Source organism: Dermochelys coriacea, chromosome 6 (assembly GCF_009764565.3).
Source record: "Dermochelys coriacea isolate rDerCor1 chromosome 6, rDerCor1.pri.v4, whole genome shotgun sequence".
Taxonomy (NCBI): Eukaryota; Metazoa; Chordata; order Testudines; family Dermochelyidae; genus Dermochelys; species Dermochelys coriacea.
This window is the reverse complement of record NC_050073.1, coordinates 111,166,374-111,185,415: the sequence shown is the minus strand read 5'-3', so window position 1 is coordinate 111,185,415 and position 19,042 is coordinate 111,166,374. Positions and strand designations below refer to the sequence as shown.

At 40.7% G+C, this 19,042-nt stretch overlaps 1 protein-coding gene across 8 annotated transcripts in view; it reads left to right on the top strand.

The window, feature by feature from the left end:
- Positions 1-19,042, top strand: part of TMEM179 (transmembrane protein 179) — a 36,442-nt gene that overhangs the window by 6,580 nt on the left and 10,820 nt on the right. For 7 of the 8 annotated variants that reach the window (XR_006282403.1, XR_006282405.1, XR_006282402.1 and 4 more), the window contains exons 2-4: positions 7,980-8,117; positions 9,871-9,949; positions 18,682-18,729. Coding sequence is in view for 3 of the 8 variants with exons in the window: in XM_043517753.1 (XP_043373688.1) it covers positions 7,980-8,117; positions 9,871-9,949; positions 18,682-18,729 (265 nt within the window). In the remaining 5 variants the exon portion in view is untranslated. The remainder of the gene's footprint in view (positions 1-7,979; positions 8,118-9,870; positions 9,950-18,681; positions 18,730-19,042) is intronic. The other variant, XM_043517754.1, reaches the window with a different exon arrangement.

Genomic DNA, 19,042 nt, shown 5'->3' with positions numbered 1-19,042 from the left:
CTGCCCCCCAACTTGTTCCCTCGAACCTTTCCCCCCGCCAGAGCCAGCCCCCCCATCTGCCAGTACTCATCCCCAGCTGGCTGAGGCAGCCCTGCAGCTGCAGGGCCAAGGCAGGGAAGGGGGCACAGAGAGAGGGGGGCTATGCTCTGCCTCGGTGCTGGGACATCCAGCGCCCAGCAGTGCCATCCCCACCTACATTGTCCTGCCAGGGGTGGTGGTGAACAGGGGGCACCAGGAAACAAGGTGTTAGCTGGGATCTGACACTTCCCTCTGGAGACTTTCATCTGGACTTTCGCCTTCCCAATTAAGGGCATGACTTTGGGTGTGAGGTGGGACCCCTTTATTTTTGGCATCACCAACTTCACTGGAGCAGGGCCAGTCCTTAGAGAAGTTTTGCTTTATACTTGATGCTGCTAGGCAAGGCTAAGAGCTTCCTAGGGAGGCTCTAGCCTGCCATTCTTTAGGGTCGGTTGGCAAGGGGGTGGGACTAATTCAGGGAGAACTGGGGGTTTAAAAAGCCAGCTAAGCCACCAGAGGAGCAGCAAACTGAGTTTCATGAGGGAGTTTGGAGAGTCCGTGAGAGCCAGATACACCTGATAAACATTCTCTAAATTTAGGCCAATAGTGCTCCCTCCCACCCCCGAGAACAAACAACATGCTGCAAGAGTAAAAAGAATGCAGGCAGAAGTTCAGCGGTAGAGTGGGGGCTACCCAATTTGTTGTATTGAATGCAACAGGAACGATTATCTGTCTTGTGGGCAGGTGACGTGTGCATTCGGTTCAAAGAGATCATGGCCTTCAGAGACCAAGCACGGGCTCTTGAAACCGGAGTGACTGAACTAGTGGAGCTAAGGGAGATAGAGAGGTACAGAGACGAGACTTCCAGGGACACAGCACAGTGATCCCACCCCCAGTTTGACAGGCTCTGTGCTGCTGAGGAGGATGAACATCTTGGGGAAGGAGAACATCAAGCTGGAGCAGAGGGAAGTGATCTCAGAGCTGGGACCCTCCGTCTAGATGATTCATGGTATCCTCTCACACTGAGAATACCTCTCCAGGGGAGGGGACCACTGTTATTAGGAAGAGGCAGGTAATATTAATGTGGGATTTGATTATTAGAAATATAGATAGTTGGGTTTGTGATGCCAGGAGAACTTCATGGTGAATTTTCTGCTGGATGCGAAGGTTGCAGACCTCTTGAGACATCTAGACAGACTTGCGTGCAGTGCTGGGGAGGAGCCGGTGGTCATGATTCATGTAGGTGACAATGACATAGGGAAAGGTAGAAAATGTAGGCTGGTAGGTAAGAGATTAAAGTCCAGGACCTCCATGGCAGCATTCTCCGAAATGCTTCCAGTACCATGCCCAGGGCCAGTTAGACAGGCAGAACGACCGGGTCTCAATGCAAGGATGAGAGAATGGTATTTGGAAGAAGGATTTAGGTTTATTAGGAATTGGGAGACCTTTTGGGAAAGGAGGAGCCTATACAGAAAGGAACCAGATTGCTGGCATGTAAAATTAAAAAGATCGTAGAGGACTTTTTAAACAGAGGGAAGGGGGAAGGCTGACAGGTGCAGAGAAGTACACAGCTGGGATAGACACATCCTGTAGGGCAGGATCTATTAAAGGGATACTCTATATCCCAGTAAAGAGGAGAGGATAGAAGTTGATAAAGTACAGGTAGGAACTGAAGAGAAACAGTCAAACAAAAAAGAGTCCCATTCAATTATATCACATGAAGGCAGACAACTAAATATTGACAAATTTTATAAGTTCTTGTATACAAATGCAAGAAGTCTACATAGTAAGATGGGTAAACTTGAGTACCTGGTGTTAAATGAGGATATTGTTAAATAGGCATATCAGAAACTTGGTGGAAGAATGATAATCATGGGACATAGTAATGTCAGGGTATAAAATATATACAATTACAGAGCAGGTTGCATCGGTGGGGGAGTGGCACTATATGTGAAAGAAAGCATATAGTAAAAATCGTAAATGAATCTCTATGGATAGAAATTCCATGCTTGAACAAGAATATAGCACTAGGAATATACTATCAACCACCTGACCAGGATGGTGATGGTTATTGTGAAATGCTCAGGGACATTAGAGAAGCTACAAAAACAGAAAATTCAGTAATAATGGGGGATTTCAGCTATCCCCTTATTGACTAGGAACATGTTGCCTCATGACAGGATGCAGAGATAAAATTTCTAGATATCAATAATGACTGTTTCTTGGAATTCACAAGGGGAGAGACAATTCTTGATTTAGTCCAAAGTGATGCACAGAATCTGTTCCAAGAGGCGAATATAGCTGAACCACTCAGTAACAGTGCCCATAATGTAATTAAATTTAACATACTTGTAGAGAGGAAAATGCCAGAGAAACCCACCACATTAACATTTAGGTTCAAAAAGGGGAACTACACAAAACTGAGGAGGCTAGTTAAACAGAAATTAAAACGAATAGACACGAGTGAAATGTCTGCAAGCTGCATGGAAACTTTTTAAAAACACCATAATAGAGGCTCAAACTATAAGTATACCCAAATTAAAAAAACAACAACAAAAAAACAAAAACCAGAGGACCAAAAAAAAAAGTGAGGGAGATTCCCACATCTGAACCATTCTTTTTAGGTGACAAATCTGAGGGAACTGTCCCAGATTGTTCCCAAACCTCCTCTCTTGACAGCTCAAATTGATACATTAAACAGTAATAAGTCACCAGGACGAGATGATATTCACCCTAGAGTTCTGAAGGAACTCAAATATGAAATTGCAGAACTATTAACTGTGGTATTTGATCTATTGCTTAAATCAGTCTTTGTACCATGTGACTGGCAGATAGCAAATGTAATGCTGACTTTTAAAAAAGGCTCCAGAGGTGAACCTAGCAATTACAGGCAAGTAAGCCTAATTTCAGTACCAGGAAAATTGGTTGAAACTATAGTAAAGAGCAGAATTCTCAGACACATAGATGATCACGGTATGTTAGGGAAGCGTCAATGCGGCTTTTGTAAAGGGAAATTATGCCTCATCCGTCTATTACAATTTTTTGAGGGGTCAACAAACATGTGGACAAGTGTGATCCGGTGGATACAGTGTACTTGGACTTTCAGAAAGCCTTTGACAGAGTTTCTTAGTAAAGGCTCTTAAGCAAAGTAAGCTGTCATGGGATAACAGGGAAGGTCCTCTCATGGATCAGTAGCTGGTTAAAAGATAGGAAACAAAGGGTAGGAATAAATGGTCAGTTTTCACAATGAAGGAAGATAAATAGCAGGGTCCAGAAGCGATGGAAGCTCTGTAAAAGTGGGGGGGCCACGGGCACCCAAACTGTGACCCCGCCCCAACACTTCCTCAAAAGGCTACGCCCCTGTGTCCCCCCTTCTCCTCAAGCCCCCACCCTCGTGCTGCCCTTTCTCCCTAAGCCCCTGCCCTTGCACTGCTCCTTCCCCTAAGGCCCCTGCTTCTTCCGCCGAAGCCCTGCTCCCACACCACCTCTTCCCCCTCCAAGACCCCGCTCATTCCTCTGCCACCAGTCACTTGCCCTTATGGCTGGTAAAAAGTGGGAGGGCTCTCCCACTTTTAAAAGTAATGGGACCGTGGCCCCCTGGGATCTCTACTGGGACCAGTCCTATTCAACATATTCATAAATGATCTGGAAAAAGGGTAAACAGTGAAGTGGCAAAGTTTGCAGATGATTGAAAATTACTCAAGATAGTTAAATCCAAAGCAGACTGCAAAGAGATATAGAGGGATCTCACAAAACTGGATGTCAAGGCCACAAAATGATAGGTGAAATCCAATGTTGATAAATGCAAAGTAATGCAGATTGGAGAACCTAGTCCCAACTATACATACAAAATGATGAGGTCTAAAGTAGCTGTTACCACTCAAGAAAGAGATCTTGGAGTCATTATGGATAGTTCTCTGAAAAAAACATCTGCTCAATAGATAAAAATAGAAATAAATGCTTAAAACCCATAGTCTTGCACAACTGTGAAAATTTAAATTGATGATAACTGAAAAAACACTTAAAAATAAACATCAATATTATCTATCAAACTCTAAAGAAATAAAAATAAATTCTGCCAAGCCTCTTTATACCGCACTTGTGAATCCTTGCAGGCATTTATAAGCATTGCTCTAGTTTTACTGGTACGCTCCTGCTGCCTTGTGCCACTCTGAAACCAGCCAGTTAAAATGGGTATATGGATGCTTTGTGCCATCAGGGCAGTGCAAAGCAGCTGGGACATTCCAGTGAATCTGGCCATTTGTGAGTTACCACCAGGAATTCCAGGCACTAGAAGAACTCAGTTTAGGAACACATACCCTCCTCCTCATTCCTCTAGTCACTAAATAATGTACATTGTGTGGTCAGTACAGCTGGTCAAAAATTCAGAAGTTTGAAACTTTTTGTTGGCGGGAAAAAAAGGGGAATTGGTTTAACTGATGAAAAATTTTATCATTTTTCCCATTTTTTTGACATGGTACTAGTGGTTATGGTGGTAGTTATTTATGAAAATTTTTATCTCACTATCATTTCAGTTCCAAGCTTAGCGTTACCTGCAACAATGAAGTGATCAAATTGGCACCTGATTATGTGGAATAAGAAATACACAAAGGGTACTGGAAGCAATATTTAGTTATGGAGTAAACTAAGATGTACAGAATGAGTGGGAGGCTGTATGTTTTAGTGGCTAGGGCACTGGATTGGGAGTCAGGAGAGTGGGGTGCTGTTCCCAGCTTTCTGGCAACCTGTTGTATGACCTTGGATAAATATCTTTTGTGCTTCTGTTTTCCCTTCCACCCTTTGTCTTGTCTTTACTTAGATTATAAGCTCTCTGGGGCAGGGACTGTCTTGTTATGTATTTGTTTAGTGCCTAGCACGAGGCCCTAGTCTTGGAACAGTTTACCAAGGTGGATCTCCATCACTGACAATTTTTAAATCACAACTGGATATTTTTCTAAAAGATCTGCTCTAGGAAATATCTGGGAGGAGTTCTACGGCCTATGTTATACAGGTGGGTCAGATTGGATGGTCGCAATGGTCCTTTCTGGCCTTGGAATCTATGAATCTTGGTAGAGACCTGAAGGTGCTACTGTAATGCAAATAATAATAGGATTGGCTATTATTCTCTAATATTCTGTGGCCACCCTTAGACTATCCACTGTTAAAATATGCCCTAACAGATTTTTAATAAAACAATAGCTACCTTTCTCAGGATTGATGCTTATCCTATAAGATCTAAATATAAGAGGAAACTTTTTAATACACTTTGAAAAAAAGTGTATTTTTAAACAAATATCATAAACCTCAATTAGCTTTAGACGTTTGGTTGAATCCAGATGCATTTTATTTCCTATAGTTTAAAAACAGCTTATTTGGAAGAAAAAGAACTAATAAGATTTTTAATGGTGTATTTTGGACAAGAATTTCACGATTTTTGATCTATTTCCAATTTTGAGTATTTATTTTATTTAGTTGTGTTGTGCAATTCTTTTGTTGAGATTTGTTCTTTATGAGTAGCTTTTGAGATTCTTCTATTTCAGCTGTGTATTATCCTTTGGGTAACACTATTCATCGTTAATAAAATGTTGATCTGGGTAAGAAAGGATTTGGAAGGCTGCTGTGTGTTTGAAAGCCAAAATTAGGTGTATTGTTATAATAAAATATGCAAGTCTAGTACCACATAAGATCAAAATATGGATTAAAACAGGACAACATGTAGCCTGTCTAATAAAACACCGGGAAAGGGAAATTCCACCCCACACCCAGATTTGTCATGGCAAATCTGAAAAGCAAATGTAGCATCCTAAGTGAGTTATGCTGTGTTAACACTGAGCAAAGGTCCATTAACATTTCAAACATGCATGAGCGACTGACCCTGAAAATGGCCCTTTATTTCTGGAGAGGTAGAGGAATTTGTGCTCTTTGGGCATCATAAACTATGCACATCTTTGCTATACTGATTGAAGGTTGTTCAGGAGGAAGTTCTGCAGCAATGCTGCTGCACATCCTTGCACTTACTGAGGTTGATGAGAGTATTGCAATTGACTTCACTTGAAGGAGGATTGGGCCAATGATGAATAAGAAGTGACTCCTAGTTAAAATATGAGGATATTCACCTTATTAAATAGTTTACAGAGCACCCATTGATAGTCAGTCAGATGCGTGGCATATATCTACAAACTACTATAAACAGAAAACTAGTTGAAGATTAAGAAGAAAGACAACACAACAGCACTGTAGATTAAAGAAAGGGTTGCCTGGAAAGATGAGTCTTACATCACACTGTCATCACTGTTTATTTGTCAAGTGCAAATGATGTGCTTGATGGCGCATTTGTAAGATGTGAAGCTTACAGAGTTAAGCTCTGGTAGACTAACCGGAAGGAGCAAGTTTTAGAGTTGGGTCATTCCTCTGAGAACACCTTCAGTCCTAACCCCAAGATTGCACATTTAAAGACTATCAGCATCTTGAATTACACCAGAAAGTAGATGGAAAGTCAGTGCCGAACACCCAGTACAGATGTTCCGTGGTCATGCTAACTGTCTACTAAGTGGGTGAGCCACTGCTTTCTGCAGTAGGGGCTTGATCTAAATCAGAGTCCACTGAACTGACTGGAAAGACTCCCATTGGTTTTTGATCAGCCCCCTGTATAAGCTTTCGGTGTATATTTGATAAGTCAATCATTTAATTTTATAGTTGACAAATAGATTTGTGTATTGCCATTTCCTTGCTCCATGCAAAGCAAGAACTGTAAGAACTGCCAATGCTTAATTTTAGTAAGGGGCATGATTTAGTGATCTAAGCACAGGCCAAAGAGCCAGGGACACCTTATTTTTAAATCTAGTTTTGTCACAGGCTCCTTTTGTGGCTTGGTCAAGTCACTTAAATTCTTTCCCTTATCCTGCCCCTCCTCCCCTGCAGTTTCCCTGTCTGTAAGATGGGAATAAATTTGTTTATGTGCTTAAAAGGAAGGTCCTGGGAATTAATTGACTTGCCCTTTAAAGATGAAAAATATCATTTATATTTAATAAAATTGTCATTGGGGGCAGGATTTTATCCCTGGTATTATAAAGGGCCCAGAATTTCCTATACTGATTGTTAAGGTTCATCTCCTGTAACAGCAGCAAATAGCTCATAAGGATGAAGAATCTATCATCATTTTTCTCAAGTGTTCCATTAAACTAAATACTGAAATGCTTTTCAAGTCAGTGATCAAATTCTAACAGGCTGGGTAGGTTCTGGCAAGGACAGTCCTAGTTTCTGCAAACACAGTGAGAAATAAGACACATATCATGTGCCTTGAGCTGGCCGTGAATTCTAAACTGCACGTCATAGCTGGTTGTATTCTAAGCTGCAGTGCAAACCCAGATCCTCAACTGGTGTAAATTGACATAGCTCTGTTGACTTCAATGGACCTATGCTAGTTTATACCAGATGAGAATCTGGCCTGCTATGCACACTACACACACACAACTGAGCCCTGTCCCATGCTGCTAGATTAAAATAATTATAGTTATCAGTAGTATTTTGTTTTATTTTTAGTTTTCTTTTGGTAGGCAATTTTTGTCCCAATTATCACTATAGTCATGAAATAATTTTAGCTCCAGTTACTATATAATTTAAGTTAATAACATTTATTTTAACAATGGTTATTTTAATCATTAGAGCTAATGAAAGCCGTGCTGCGTGTGAGCAATCACACAACTTTCTGTTTATGATTCAGAATGGGCCTCCTATGTTTAAAAAAAGAAAAAAGCGAAAGAGCTTAAGTGATGGGCATAATAAGAACCAACATCATAATCCTTAGTCTGTCAATAGTATTAGGCGTTCTTAATTAAAGCAGATGTGTTTCAAATGGAGACTGGTATTTTTCATATATGCCCAGTGTATGCTGCTTACAAGACTGCTGATGCTGTGTTTCAGTTGTTTATGTGTTACATTTTTCTTCCCTTTTATTGCAGCTCTTTCTTTTATGCCTTCCTGAATCTGCTGATCTGCGTCTTTGTGGTTTTTGTCATCTTTATTGCTAGCACTATAGTGAGTGTAGGATTTAACATGTGGTGTGATGCTGTTACCGAAAAAGGAAGCATGCCAAATAGGTTAGTATTGAAGGAAAAATTTACTGTTTCACATATGCACAAATAAATGAAGGTATTACCAAATATAGTTATTAAATGCATGGAAAGCAGACAAGGAAAGGTATTTAAAACCTGAAAGTCTTTTTATAAAGATATGATTTTGAGATTGGGATCAAAACAACAAATAAACCTGCTGGTAGTCCACATGAAAGAAGAACATTGTATAGTTATTTCATTGATGTTTCATTGCCTATTAGAGAGCCATAGTTATATGGAAAAGCAAAAGAAGGATAGAAAGAAATTAACACAAAATCTTTATAGTCTGCTGTGAAAAGAAAACCTAGTTGTGATAACTCTAGTGAGGGAGGGAATGTGGTCTAGTGATCAGAGCAGGAAACTGAGAGTCAGGGCTCCTGAGTTCCAAATCCTAGTTCGGACACTGACTCACTATAAGAACCTAAGCGAGTTATTTAGCCTCTATGTGCCTCAGTCTACCATCTACAAAATCGGTATAAAATATTGGCCTCATAGTGATGTTGTTTACACCAAGATTCTCAGATGAAAAGCACTGTATAAGTGCAGAGTACTGATGACCAACATTATCTTAAGAGTTATAGAATGTATAGTTAATGAAATAATATTTGGGTTCAGTGTAGGAGGCAGATGATAGCTTGAGATGAATTTTTCAAATCAAACAAATATCAATGAAGAAATAGGAAAAAGTGACGTTTTATGTCATATGATATTGAGTAACACTATTACTAGAGCATACATTTATGTTTCACATTGTCATATGTTGCAAAATGCCATAGTAAATGTTCTGTTTAGGGCTGCAACGATTAATCAAATTATTCGAATATTCGGTTAAAAATTCTATCTCAGTTGTCCAAAAAAAAAAGCCTAATCGAATATTTGGATAAGAATCCAAGATGGCTGACATCACTGAAAAGGACAGAGAAGAGCCTTCAGAAATCAACCAAGAGATAGAAAGACATCCTAAAAATCCTGGGATTTTTTTCATACCACCAATAAAAGTCCAAGTTATTTGTAAAATCAGTAGGCAACCTCTCTTTTATCATCTCTATATCTCCTCCTTGCTCGAGCTTCTGAAACAAAAACACCCACACAATCCCTTCTCCTGAAGCCTTGCCTGATGATGTCAAAAGGTAATGGAGGCTCATCCACTTTGTTGCATTTAGGGGTGAAACAAACATCTGTGGTGATCCAAATGTGTGTGCTTGTGCAGGAGGTGTTGGGGTGGGCGGTAGAAAAGGAGGGTTTTAAGCATATTATTTGCATAATGAAGGTTATGTTACACATTTCAGAAAATCAGTGTTGTTCATTTACATAATTAAATATAGATTTAAAAATAATGAAATAATAACATTAATGTGAGAGGAAATTGGCAAGCAGCCCAGTTATGGCAATAATTGAAAGCTTATTTGATAGACTATTCACCTGCTTACTCTTTGAAGCCTTTATTCTGGTAATTCCGTTTAGAATAACGGAAACTGATGAGGACTATTTAACAGTTTGTTCTGGGAGTGGACATAACAAAAGAAACCTATACTTATTTCAAAGAGAGCAGAATAATCTTTCTAATGGCAACATTGTCATACCTATGTTGTTTATAGCTATGCTCTTTTGTTATTATTTAGAAAACCATTCTAGCAAGGGCAGTTTTTAAGTGGCTACTTCATCTTATGCTTGGTCTGTTTATTTGGAATCTCTGAAATAATTTTCTTCCCCCCCCTCAAATGCCTTCTTCTTGTAGCTGTGAAGAACTACAGGATATAGATCTTGAACTGAATTTAGAAACCTCTGCCTTCTATGATCAGTTTGCCATTGCACAGGTAGGTCAGAACAAGATACAAGAATGTTTCAGTTCATTAGCCATTTGGACATGGGCCTGATGCTACTGGTGCTGAGCCAGTAGAAGTGTTTCCATTGACTTCAGTAGGTGCTGGGTGGAGCCATAATGATGGGCATGTTTTTTTAGTAAAAATTAAAAATAGATAGCTTCAGATGTTGACTTGTACCTACTGCTTTTATTGCTCATTACTGAAATGTAACTGTCTCAGCAAGGCTCAATCCTGAAAAATTCTGAGCACTTTGGCCCCTATCCAGCAAAATATTTAGTCTGGGATTTTCCCAAGGAGCCTATGAGAATTAAGCACCCAACTCCCACTGACTTGTGTTGGGATTTGGATGCTTACCTCCGTTATCCCTCCTTCCCCCCCCTTAAATATATCAGACTTAAAGTGCTTAATTTAAAGAATGTGAACAGTCCATTGACTTGAGTGGGACTTCTTTGGTGCTTAAAGTTAAGCATGTGCTCAAGTGTTGTGGTGGATTGGACCAGAGTACTCAGCACCTTGCAAAGTCAAACCCTCAATACATTTTTGATAAGAGCATATGAACGGCCATAATGTGTCACACTAATGGTCCAGCTATCCCAGTGTCCTGTCTCGGATGGTGGCCAGTGCCAAATTCTTCAGAGGTAATGACTAGCATAGGGCAATTTCAAGTCTTTCACTCCTGGTCATCCAGTCTCAGCTTCTGGGACACCCGGAGCATGAAATTGCATCCCTGACCATCTTGACTAATAGCCCCTGATGGACCTGTCCTCTATGAACTTATCTAATTCTTTTTTGAACTCAGTTATACTTTTCGCCTTCACAACATCCACGGGCAATGACTTGCACAGGTTGACTGCGCATTGTGTGAAGAAGTACTTTTTTTTGTTAGTTTTAAACCTGCTGCCTATTAATTTAATCTGGTGACCACTAGTTGTTGTCTTATGTGTAGGGGTAAATAATACTTTCCTATTCACTTTCTCCGTACCATTCATGATTTTATAGACTTATATCAAAACCCCCTTAGTTGTCTCTTTTCTAAGTTTAGCAGTCCCAGTCCTTTTAATTTCTCTTTCTGTGAAAGCTGTTCCATACCCCTAATTATTTTTGTTTCCCTTCTCTGTACTTTTTCCAATTCTAATGTATCTTTTATGAGATGGGGTGTCCTGAACTCTCACAGTTTTTAAGGTGTGGATTTACCATAGATTTATACAGTGACATTATGATATTTTCTGTCTGATTATATCTCTCTTTCCTAATGAAAAGGAGTACTTGTGGCACCTCAGAGACTAACAAATTTATCTGAGCATAAGCTTTTGTGAGCTACAGCTCACTTCCTTGGATGCATTCAGTGGTCATCCGATGAAGTGAGCTGTAGCTCACGAAAGCTTATGCTCAAATAAATTTGTTAGTCTCTAAGGTGCCACAAGTACTCCTTTTCTTTTTGTGGATACAGACTAACACGGCTGCTGCTCTGAAATCTTTCCTAATGGATACTGACAATTGGTTAGCTTTTTTGACACTGCACATAGGGTGAATTTTTTCAGAGAACTATCCACGATGACCTCAAGATTTCTTTCTTGAGTAGTAACAGCTAATTTAGACCCCATATTTTTGTATGTATAGGTGGGATTATATTTTCCAATATGCATTACTTTTCACTTTTCAAACTGAATTTTAAAACAATGTAATTGAAAGATCCCGTTGCAGTTTAATTTCAAGGGAGTCCCTTGGGTTTTTCTACTTCAAATAAAATTTGGATGAACTCCTTTGCTGTCATCTTGGACATCATGTTCTTGGGGGTATGGCTTCCGAGTGATGGGTAATGTGGTCTAGGATCATGAGCACACATTGATGTCCTTGGGCCAACTTCTCCACTGGACTATCAGGTCCATTACTATCCCCTCAAATGGATAATCTTTAATAATCTGTAGGGGTATTGAGGTCGTGGGCCTTGCAATTGGCATTCAGGGCAGGAGGTGCAATAGCGTCAGACCTCCAGGTGGACTCTTGACCAAGAGAACCTTCATAGGATTCTGTCTAGGGTTTTATCGACCCCTAAATGTCCCCCAAACAAATGACTGTGGGATAGGTCTAATATTGCCCGTTGGTATCCTCGAGGTACTAGCAGCTGCTCCAGTTCTTGCTCCTATAGTCAGACTGTTCTATATAATAAGTCCTCTTCATCACAAAATGTGGCCCTGGGCCTTTGGTTTTCCCCTATAGTGGGACCCCAATCATTTTGACTACTTCCTTTCTAATACTGTGGTACAGAGCATCATTGGCTTGGTCCTGCCCAAAATACTTGTATGAGAGACCGATATGTCTAAACTAAAGGGGGGCTATTTCTGTTTCACCCCCAGGATTAGTGTCAGTTGAATTGGGCCCAGCCTGAAGTTCATTAACTATCTAAATTGCCTCCCTGCCTGCTAGATGAGACTACTTACCCACGAACACCACCTTTTGATTCTGGGCCAAGATTTTTGTCCCCATTCTTTTGTCTGCCCTCCTTTCTTGTTTAACCTTCCAGGATTTCCCAGTTGCCGGGCTAAAGGGCTAAATAATAGAAAATGAGAGATGGGCTACTTTCTGGGGTCATGATATCAGCTCCGTGGTTACTGCTTTCCTCCAACCCTTCCACTGGGAGTAGATGTCTGGGAAGTTTTGTCCTTTGAGGGCAGGATATAGAAGATTTGGGATTACTCCCGCTGTCACCCTTGTTGTGTTTCTCTGAACCTCTATTTGTATGGGAATGGCTGGGTAGTAATTATCTGTCCCATGTACACAGATTATTCCCATGCATTTGGCTGGAGTCAGCTGGTTCCACCCCACCAGTTTCCCAGAGACCAGCGTAACTGCACTTCCTAAGTCTTCTAACGCAATGGCCTCCATACCATTCATTCCAACTGGCCATGTAAATAGTGTATAGTGTAAACGTTTCTAGTGACTCTTTTTCACCGTCACCCAGACTACACTGCATGGACCTCTCAATGTTAGGACATTGAGCTGCTATATGCCCTAGTTCCCCACAAGCATAACATCCTGGGATATCCTCCTATTCTAAGACCTATTCCATTAGGTCTTATCCCGTGGCCTTCTCTTGCCAGTTCCCCAAGTTCCTTTGTGCCCTCAGGCCACTCTTTGGCATCCCTCCTCTCCAACATAATTGTATCTGAACTTCTGGAGATCTGGGCCTTTGAGACTGGGATTGAAGTCTTGGTCCAGCACATACCTTATTCAGTAGTCCAAGAAAGCTCTCTGGCCATTAAATGCCTCGCTATGAGGGCGACCAAATCATAAGAGGAAGGATCATTTTGGCCAATCCACCCTCATAGGTTTTGGTGATAGTCGTCTCATGAATCTGTCCAAAACTAAGAGTACTTTTCTGTACTGTGGGTCTTGTGACACAGCCACTTCTGCATTAGGTGGATAAGGTTGAACAGTTGTGATCTTGGTGCTTTACTCCCAGTACCTCCACTCATGGAATCTCTGGGCTCTTACAGCTGTAGTCACTCAGGATCTTGCAAGTATTTATTTCAGTTTTCACCTGGGAGTAGTCTTTAGCAGCTTCCACTGCAGTGTCATTATAGGCCTTCTGGGCCTTTCCACACAGGAAAGGAACGAGGATACTGGCTCACTGGTCTCGGGGCCAGACCTCACTTAGGGCTGTTCTTTCAAACATGAGGAGATATGCCTCAATGTCATCCTCTGTCATAATCTTTTGTAGATAACTGCTGGCCTTTACGGATCATGTTCCATCATGGCCACCTCCCAGAGTGGCCAGGGCTTTCATTTGTCTTACTATCTCTTGTAGCGTTGCTCGGTCCTGTGCCTCCTGGATCATCAGTAGTTGATTTGTCTCTTGTTGTATTCATACAGATGCCTGCTGAATGGCCATCTGGGCTCTGCTAGCAATTGGTTTTACCACAGTGGCCTGCACCAGTACCCTCGTCCTGTCATCCGTTCTTGGGAATTATCTGTCTTGACCTTGGGTTAGTCCACTGCATCAATTCCCACTCCTGACATCATGTGTGGCAAGACACCCCCCTTGCCTTGTCAGCCTCAGAATTTCTCCCTCTGGTGATGGGGGCCTAGAGTAAATCATACCTGCTCCAGAGATTATTAATTCTTCACTTTGGTTTATTTTTTCAGTATTTACAAGGCGGGCATTAGGGTAGGCCTCTTAAACAAAAAACAAACAACACCAACAAAATACATTTTCTTGCTCTCTCCCTTGGGTGTTGCCTTATTATGCAGACTTCTAGTTGCTACCCCTTCCCCAAGCAGAAGTTAACTTGGTTGTTTCTTCCACACCCTATAGGGAGGAGAACAACCTTCCACCTAGGAGAAGCCTTTTTCCGTGCTGCCCTTAACCCTGCTGCAGTTTGTTTTTCATCCCTCCTTCCTCTCTCTCACCAGAAGAGGGGTTTTTTCAAGGTCACCGGCAGACTCGGGTGTCTCTCATTAATTGGAGATAATCCTTTTTCAGTTCATAGGGAAAGCGGTCTTCACTAGAGTTGATATACCTGCCTTCCACCACTCTCTTACAGATGCCAAGTCTGTCTTTGACAGAGATTACAATCTATTTAAGAAAAGTTGTTAAGGAACCTTAACAACATTCTGCCAGTTTTGGGCCTGATTCACCGTTGCATTACTCCAACATAGGTATTGCCAGACTGAAGTCAACTCAAGGTCCATCTTGCCCAGGATCCTGCCTCTGACAGTGGCCAATACTAGATGCTTCAGAGGAAGGTGTAAGAACTCCACAGTAACCAATGTGGGGTAAACTGACCCCTACATAAATCTCCTCCTGGTCTCTAATAGAGATTGACTCCCTAGGCAGTTTGTTCCAGTGCTTAGCCACCCTGATGGTTAGGAAGTTTTTCCTAATGTCCAACCTAAACCTCCCATGCTACAATTTAAGCCCATTGCTTCTTGTCCTATCCTCAAGAACAATTTTTCTCCCGCCTCCTTGTAGCAACCTTTTAGAAGTATTTGAAAATTGATATCATGTCCCCTCTCAGTCTTCTCCTCCAGACTAAACAAATCCATTTTTTTCAGTCTTCCCTTATAGGTCATGTTTTCTAGACTTTTAATCATTTTTGTTGCTCTCCTCTGGACTTTCTTCAGTTTGTCCACATCTTTCCTGAAATGTGATGTTGAGAACTGGACACAATACGCCAGTTCAGACCTAACCAGGTGGATTAGAGGGGAAAAATTACTTCTCATGTCTTTCTTACAACATGCCCGCTAATACATCCCAGAATAATGTTCGCTTTCTTTGCAACAATATCACACTGTTGACTCATCTTTAACTTGTGATCCACTATGATCCCCAGATCCCTTTCCGCAGTACTCCTTGCTAGTCAGTCATTTCCCATTTTGTATGTGTTCAGCTGATTGTTCCTTCCTAAGTGGAGTAATTTTGCATTTGTCCTTACTGAATTTCATCCTATTCACTTCAGATCATTTCTCCAGTTTGTTCAGATCATGTGTTGTGTGAGAAACTATTTCCTTTTATTGGTTTTGAATTTCCCACCTTTTAATTTCACTGATTGTAACCTTGTTATTGTGTCACGAGACAGAGAAACAGAAGTTCCTGATTTACCTTCCGTAGACTGTTCATTATTTATCATATCTTCTCTGTCTGGCTGTTTTGTAAGGAAACAATCACAATCTTTTCAATCTCATTCACTGAGTTTTTTCGTACCCTTGACCATTCTCATCTCCAATTTTATGTGGTGTAACCCTGTTGAAATCAATGGAGTTACATGGGCTTAAAATAGGAATAATACAATGGTGAATCAGGCCTTACATTTTTATAATTTTCTTTTCATTGTAATAACCTATTAGAAGCTTGTAAAATGTTTTCTCCCCCTACCAACTTGCATTCCTCTTTGGCCAATATTTTGTTTTGCCATGGTTCCAGTGCAGGAAAAACAAGCGCAAACTAGCTGCCATTGTGTCACATCTATTTATCTATTCTGTGCTTATCACCATAGTATATGACCAGCCACTCAGGCAAAATGTCATAAATCCTGCTCCCAGGAAAGTCAGTGTGGGCTCTGACATTCACTTTAAGGTGAGCACAGCTCTGGGAACAGTGTTTGTTATTAATTTTTCAGTCAAAGATTAAAAATCATCTGGGTGGTTTATTCCTCTCAAACTGCTACTATGTTAATATAAAATAGGAGGACTTGTGGCACCTTAGAGATTAACAAATTTATTTGAGCATAAGCTTTTGTGAGCTACAGCTTACTTCATCGGATGCATTCAGTGGAAAATACAGTGGGGAGATTTATATACACAGAGAACATGAAACAATGGGTGTTACCATACACACTGTAAGGAGAGAGATCAGGTAAGGTGAGCTATTACCAGCAGGAGGTGGGGGGGGGACCCTTTTGTAGTGATAATCAAGGTGGGCCATTTCCAGCAGTTGACAAGAATGTCTGAGGAACAGCGGGGGGGGAAATAAACATGGGGAAATAGTTTTACTTTGTGTAATGACCCATCCACTCCCAGTCTTTATTCAAGCCTAAGTTAATTAATTCCAATTCAGCAGTCTCTCATCGGAGTCTGTTTTTGAAGTTTTTTTGTTGAAGAATTGCCACTTTTAGGTCTGTAATCGAGTGAGCAAAGAGATTGAAGTGTTCTCCAACTGGTTTTTGAATGTTATAATTCTTGATGTCTGATTTGTGTCCATTTATTTTTTTACGTAGAGACTGTCCAGTTTGGCCAATGTACGTGGCAGAGGGGTATTGCTGGCACATGATGGCATATATCAAATTGGTAGATGCGCAGGTGAACGAGCCTCTGATAGTGTGGCTGATGTGATTAGGCCCTATGATGGTGTCCCCTGAATAGATATGTGGACACAGTTGGCAAAGGGTTTTTCTCCCCCCCCCCCCCCCCCCCCCCGCTCTCCTGCTGGTAATAGCTCACCTTACCTGATCACTCTCATTACAGTGTTTATGGTAAAACCCATTGTTTAATTTTCTCTGGGCATATAAATCTCCCCACTGTAGTTTCCACTGAATGCATCCGATGAAGTGAGCTGTAGCTTATGAAAGCTTATGCTCAAATAAATTTGTTAGTCTCTAAGGTGCCACAAGTCCTCCTTTTCTTTTTGCGGATATAGACTAACATGGCTGCTACTCTGAAACCTATGTTAATATAGTACAAATTTTGGTCCTGTAAATACCAATTCTGCTTCGTCCGCATTTTCCTTATGTAGATGTAATTTCATTGTGTTTCCTTTGCTATATATTGTTGTCTTCACCAGGGGTCATGTCCAGCCATAAGTGTGTGTGTGCGTGTGTGTGTGATGTTCCCCTCACTGTCAGTGGAAGGGGAGTGTAGAAGTATATGGTAGGATATGACTGAGTAAACTGCAATTATATATCCAGCTGCTGACACCAGGGTCATTATGGACAAATTTTGTGCAGGGGGATACCTTCTTTTGACTATAATAGAGAATGGTGCAAGAAAAAATTATTCTTCATACAGTGTATGCCAACATATAGAGAGATCCTGCAGGAGGAAAGTTTACTTTGTTGAAGTACATAGGAGAACTAGTCCCAAACAATCTGGTCCTAATTCCCACTACTGACCTACCAGGGGCAGCCTATGCTGCTTTAACTCCTGTACATTCATGAGTGAGGAGTGAAGGTGCATCTGCCAGATTCTTTTATGCTGACAAAAGGAAATGCAGTTTCAGGGCACAGACCTGCTAGTTTGTAAGGAAAACCCAGAAGTTGATCATATGAAAAAAGATCCCAGTGGGGATTAAATTTCTGCAGTGCTATCTGTTAATATCATAAGGTACATTAAGCAGAACCAGTTGGTGGGTTTTTCTTTGGCACTGTGATAATGATTCTTCAAGGCAAGTAGAGCAAGAATGGCCATCCTTAATGGTCCTGGAAAATAGGTTCTTGTGTAGCACACTGATGGCTCAATATAGCTGTTCATACCTAAGCACCACTCTCAGGGAATACAATGGGAAGGTTTCCTGAGTAAGAATTACAGAGCTGGGCCCAGGTAAACTTTGGAAGGAGAAACTAACCAGTTTGATGATCGCTGGCATTTAAATACCATTCAGCTGGTTCTAGCTTGTCCAGAACTTTTCTTTGATCTTCACTCATTAACTGAATTATGCTAGATTTATCTAGTATCTTTCATGCCGAGTAAGTCTCAAAAGTCATACAAAAGCCACTTAATGCAGACTTGAATCTGTGTTGAGACCGTTTAAGAGAGTGCTACTATTTTGATATTGCACTAATGACACGAATGGAGATATGCGATATTACATATTAGCCCAAATGAGTGTGATTTTAACACCTTCTCATTCCATATTTTTTTATCTAACTTATTTCATTGCTATTTTTAAAGACATATTTTATATTGGTGGACTGAGATGTAAATAAGGACAAAAACGTGGGAAATTTTCAAAAGTGTGTTAAGGGTCTAATGTAATTGATAACATGAGATGTTTATTATTATTCTAAAGATTATTAGTTAGGGATTAATACAGCATAATACAGAAAGGAAGGTTAATACATTGCCAACGAATCTGGAAGACAGAAGTGCAGCTGGTGAGACTCTTAAAGATTTTGTGCTTACCCTGCTTGTATTTATACCTGACTCGGAGAAGCTTCACAATTTTCTCTATATTACTTTTAACCTACCACTCATTTCTTGTCTGTCTTCTCTGACACATTTTTTTGAAGATACCAAGAGGCCAAGAATTGACTGTACCTGGTAGATGGGACACATTTGTAAGTTTTAATGTAGAATACATTTTAAATTCTGACAGGTTTTACACAACCCCTCCACGAAAACAGGACAGACATTGCAACAGTTTCTTCATTTTGTTTTGACCATAGCATTCCAAAAGTCAGCAAGAATTTAAAGACATTCTGCACCACCTCTAGCTTGGTACAGAGGGCATGTTAGCTAAGTATCAAGAAAATTGTTTGTCTTGCCCTATCTCTCTGGAATGTGTCTGTACCTAAGACTGAAATTGGAACACTTCACACCTCCCCTTAATTTAACATAAGTAAAGAGCATTTTGAAAGAAGCTTAACGTAA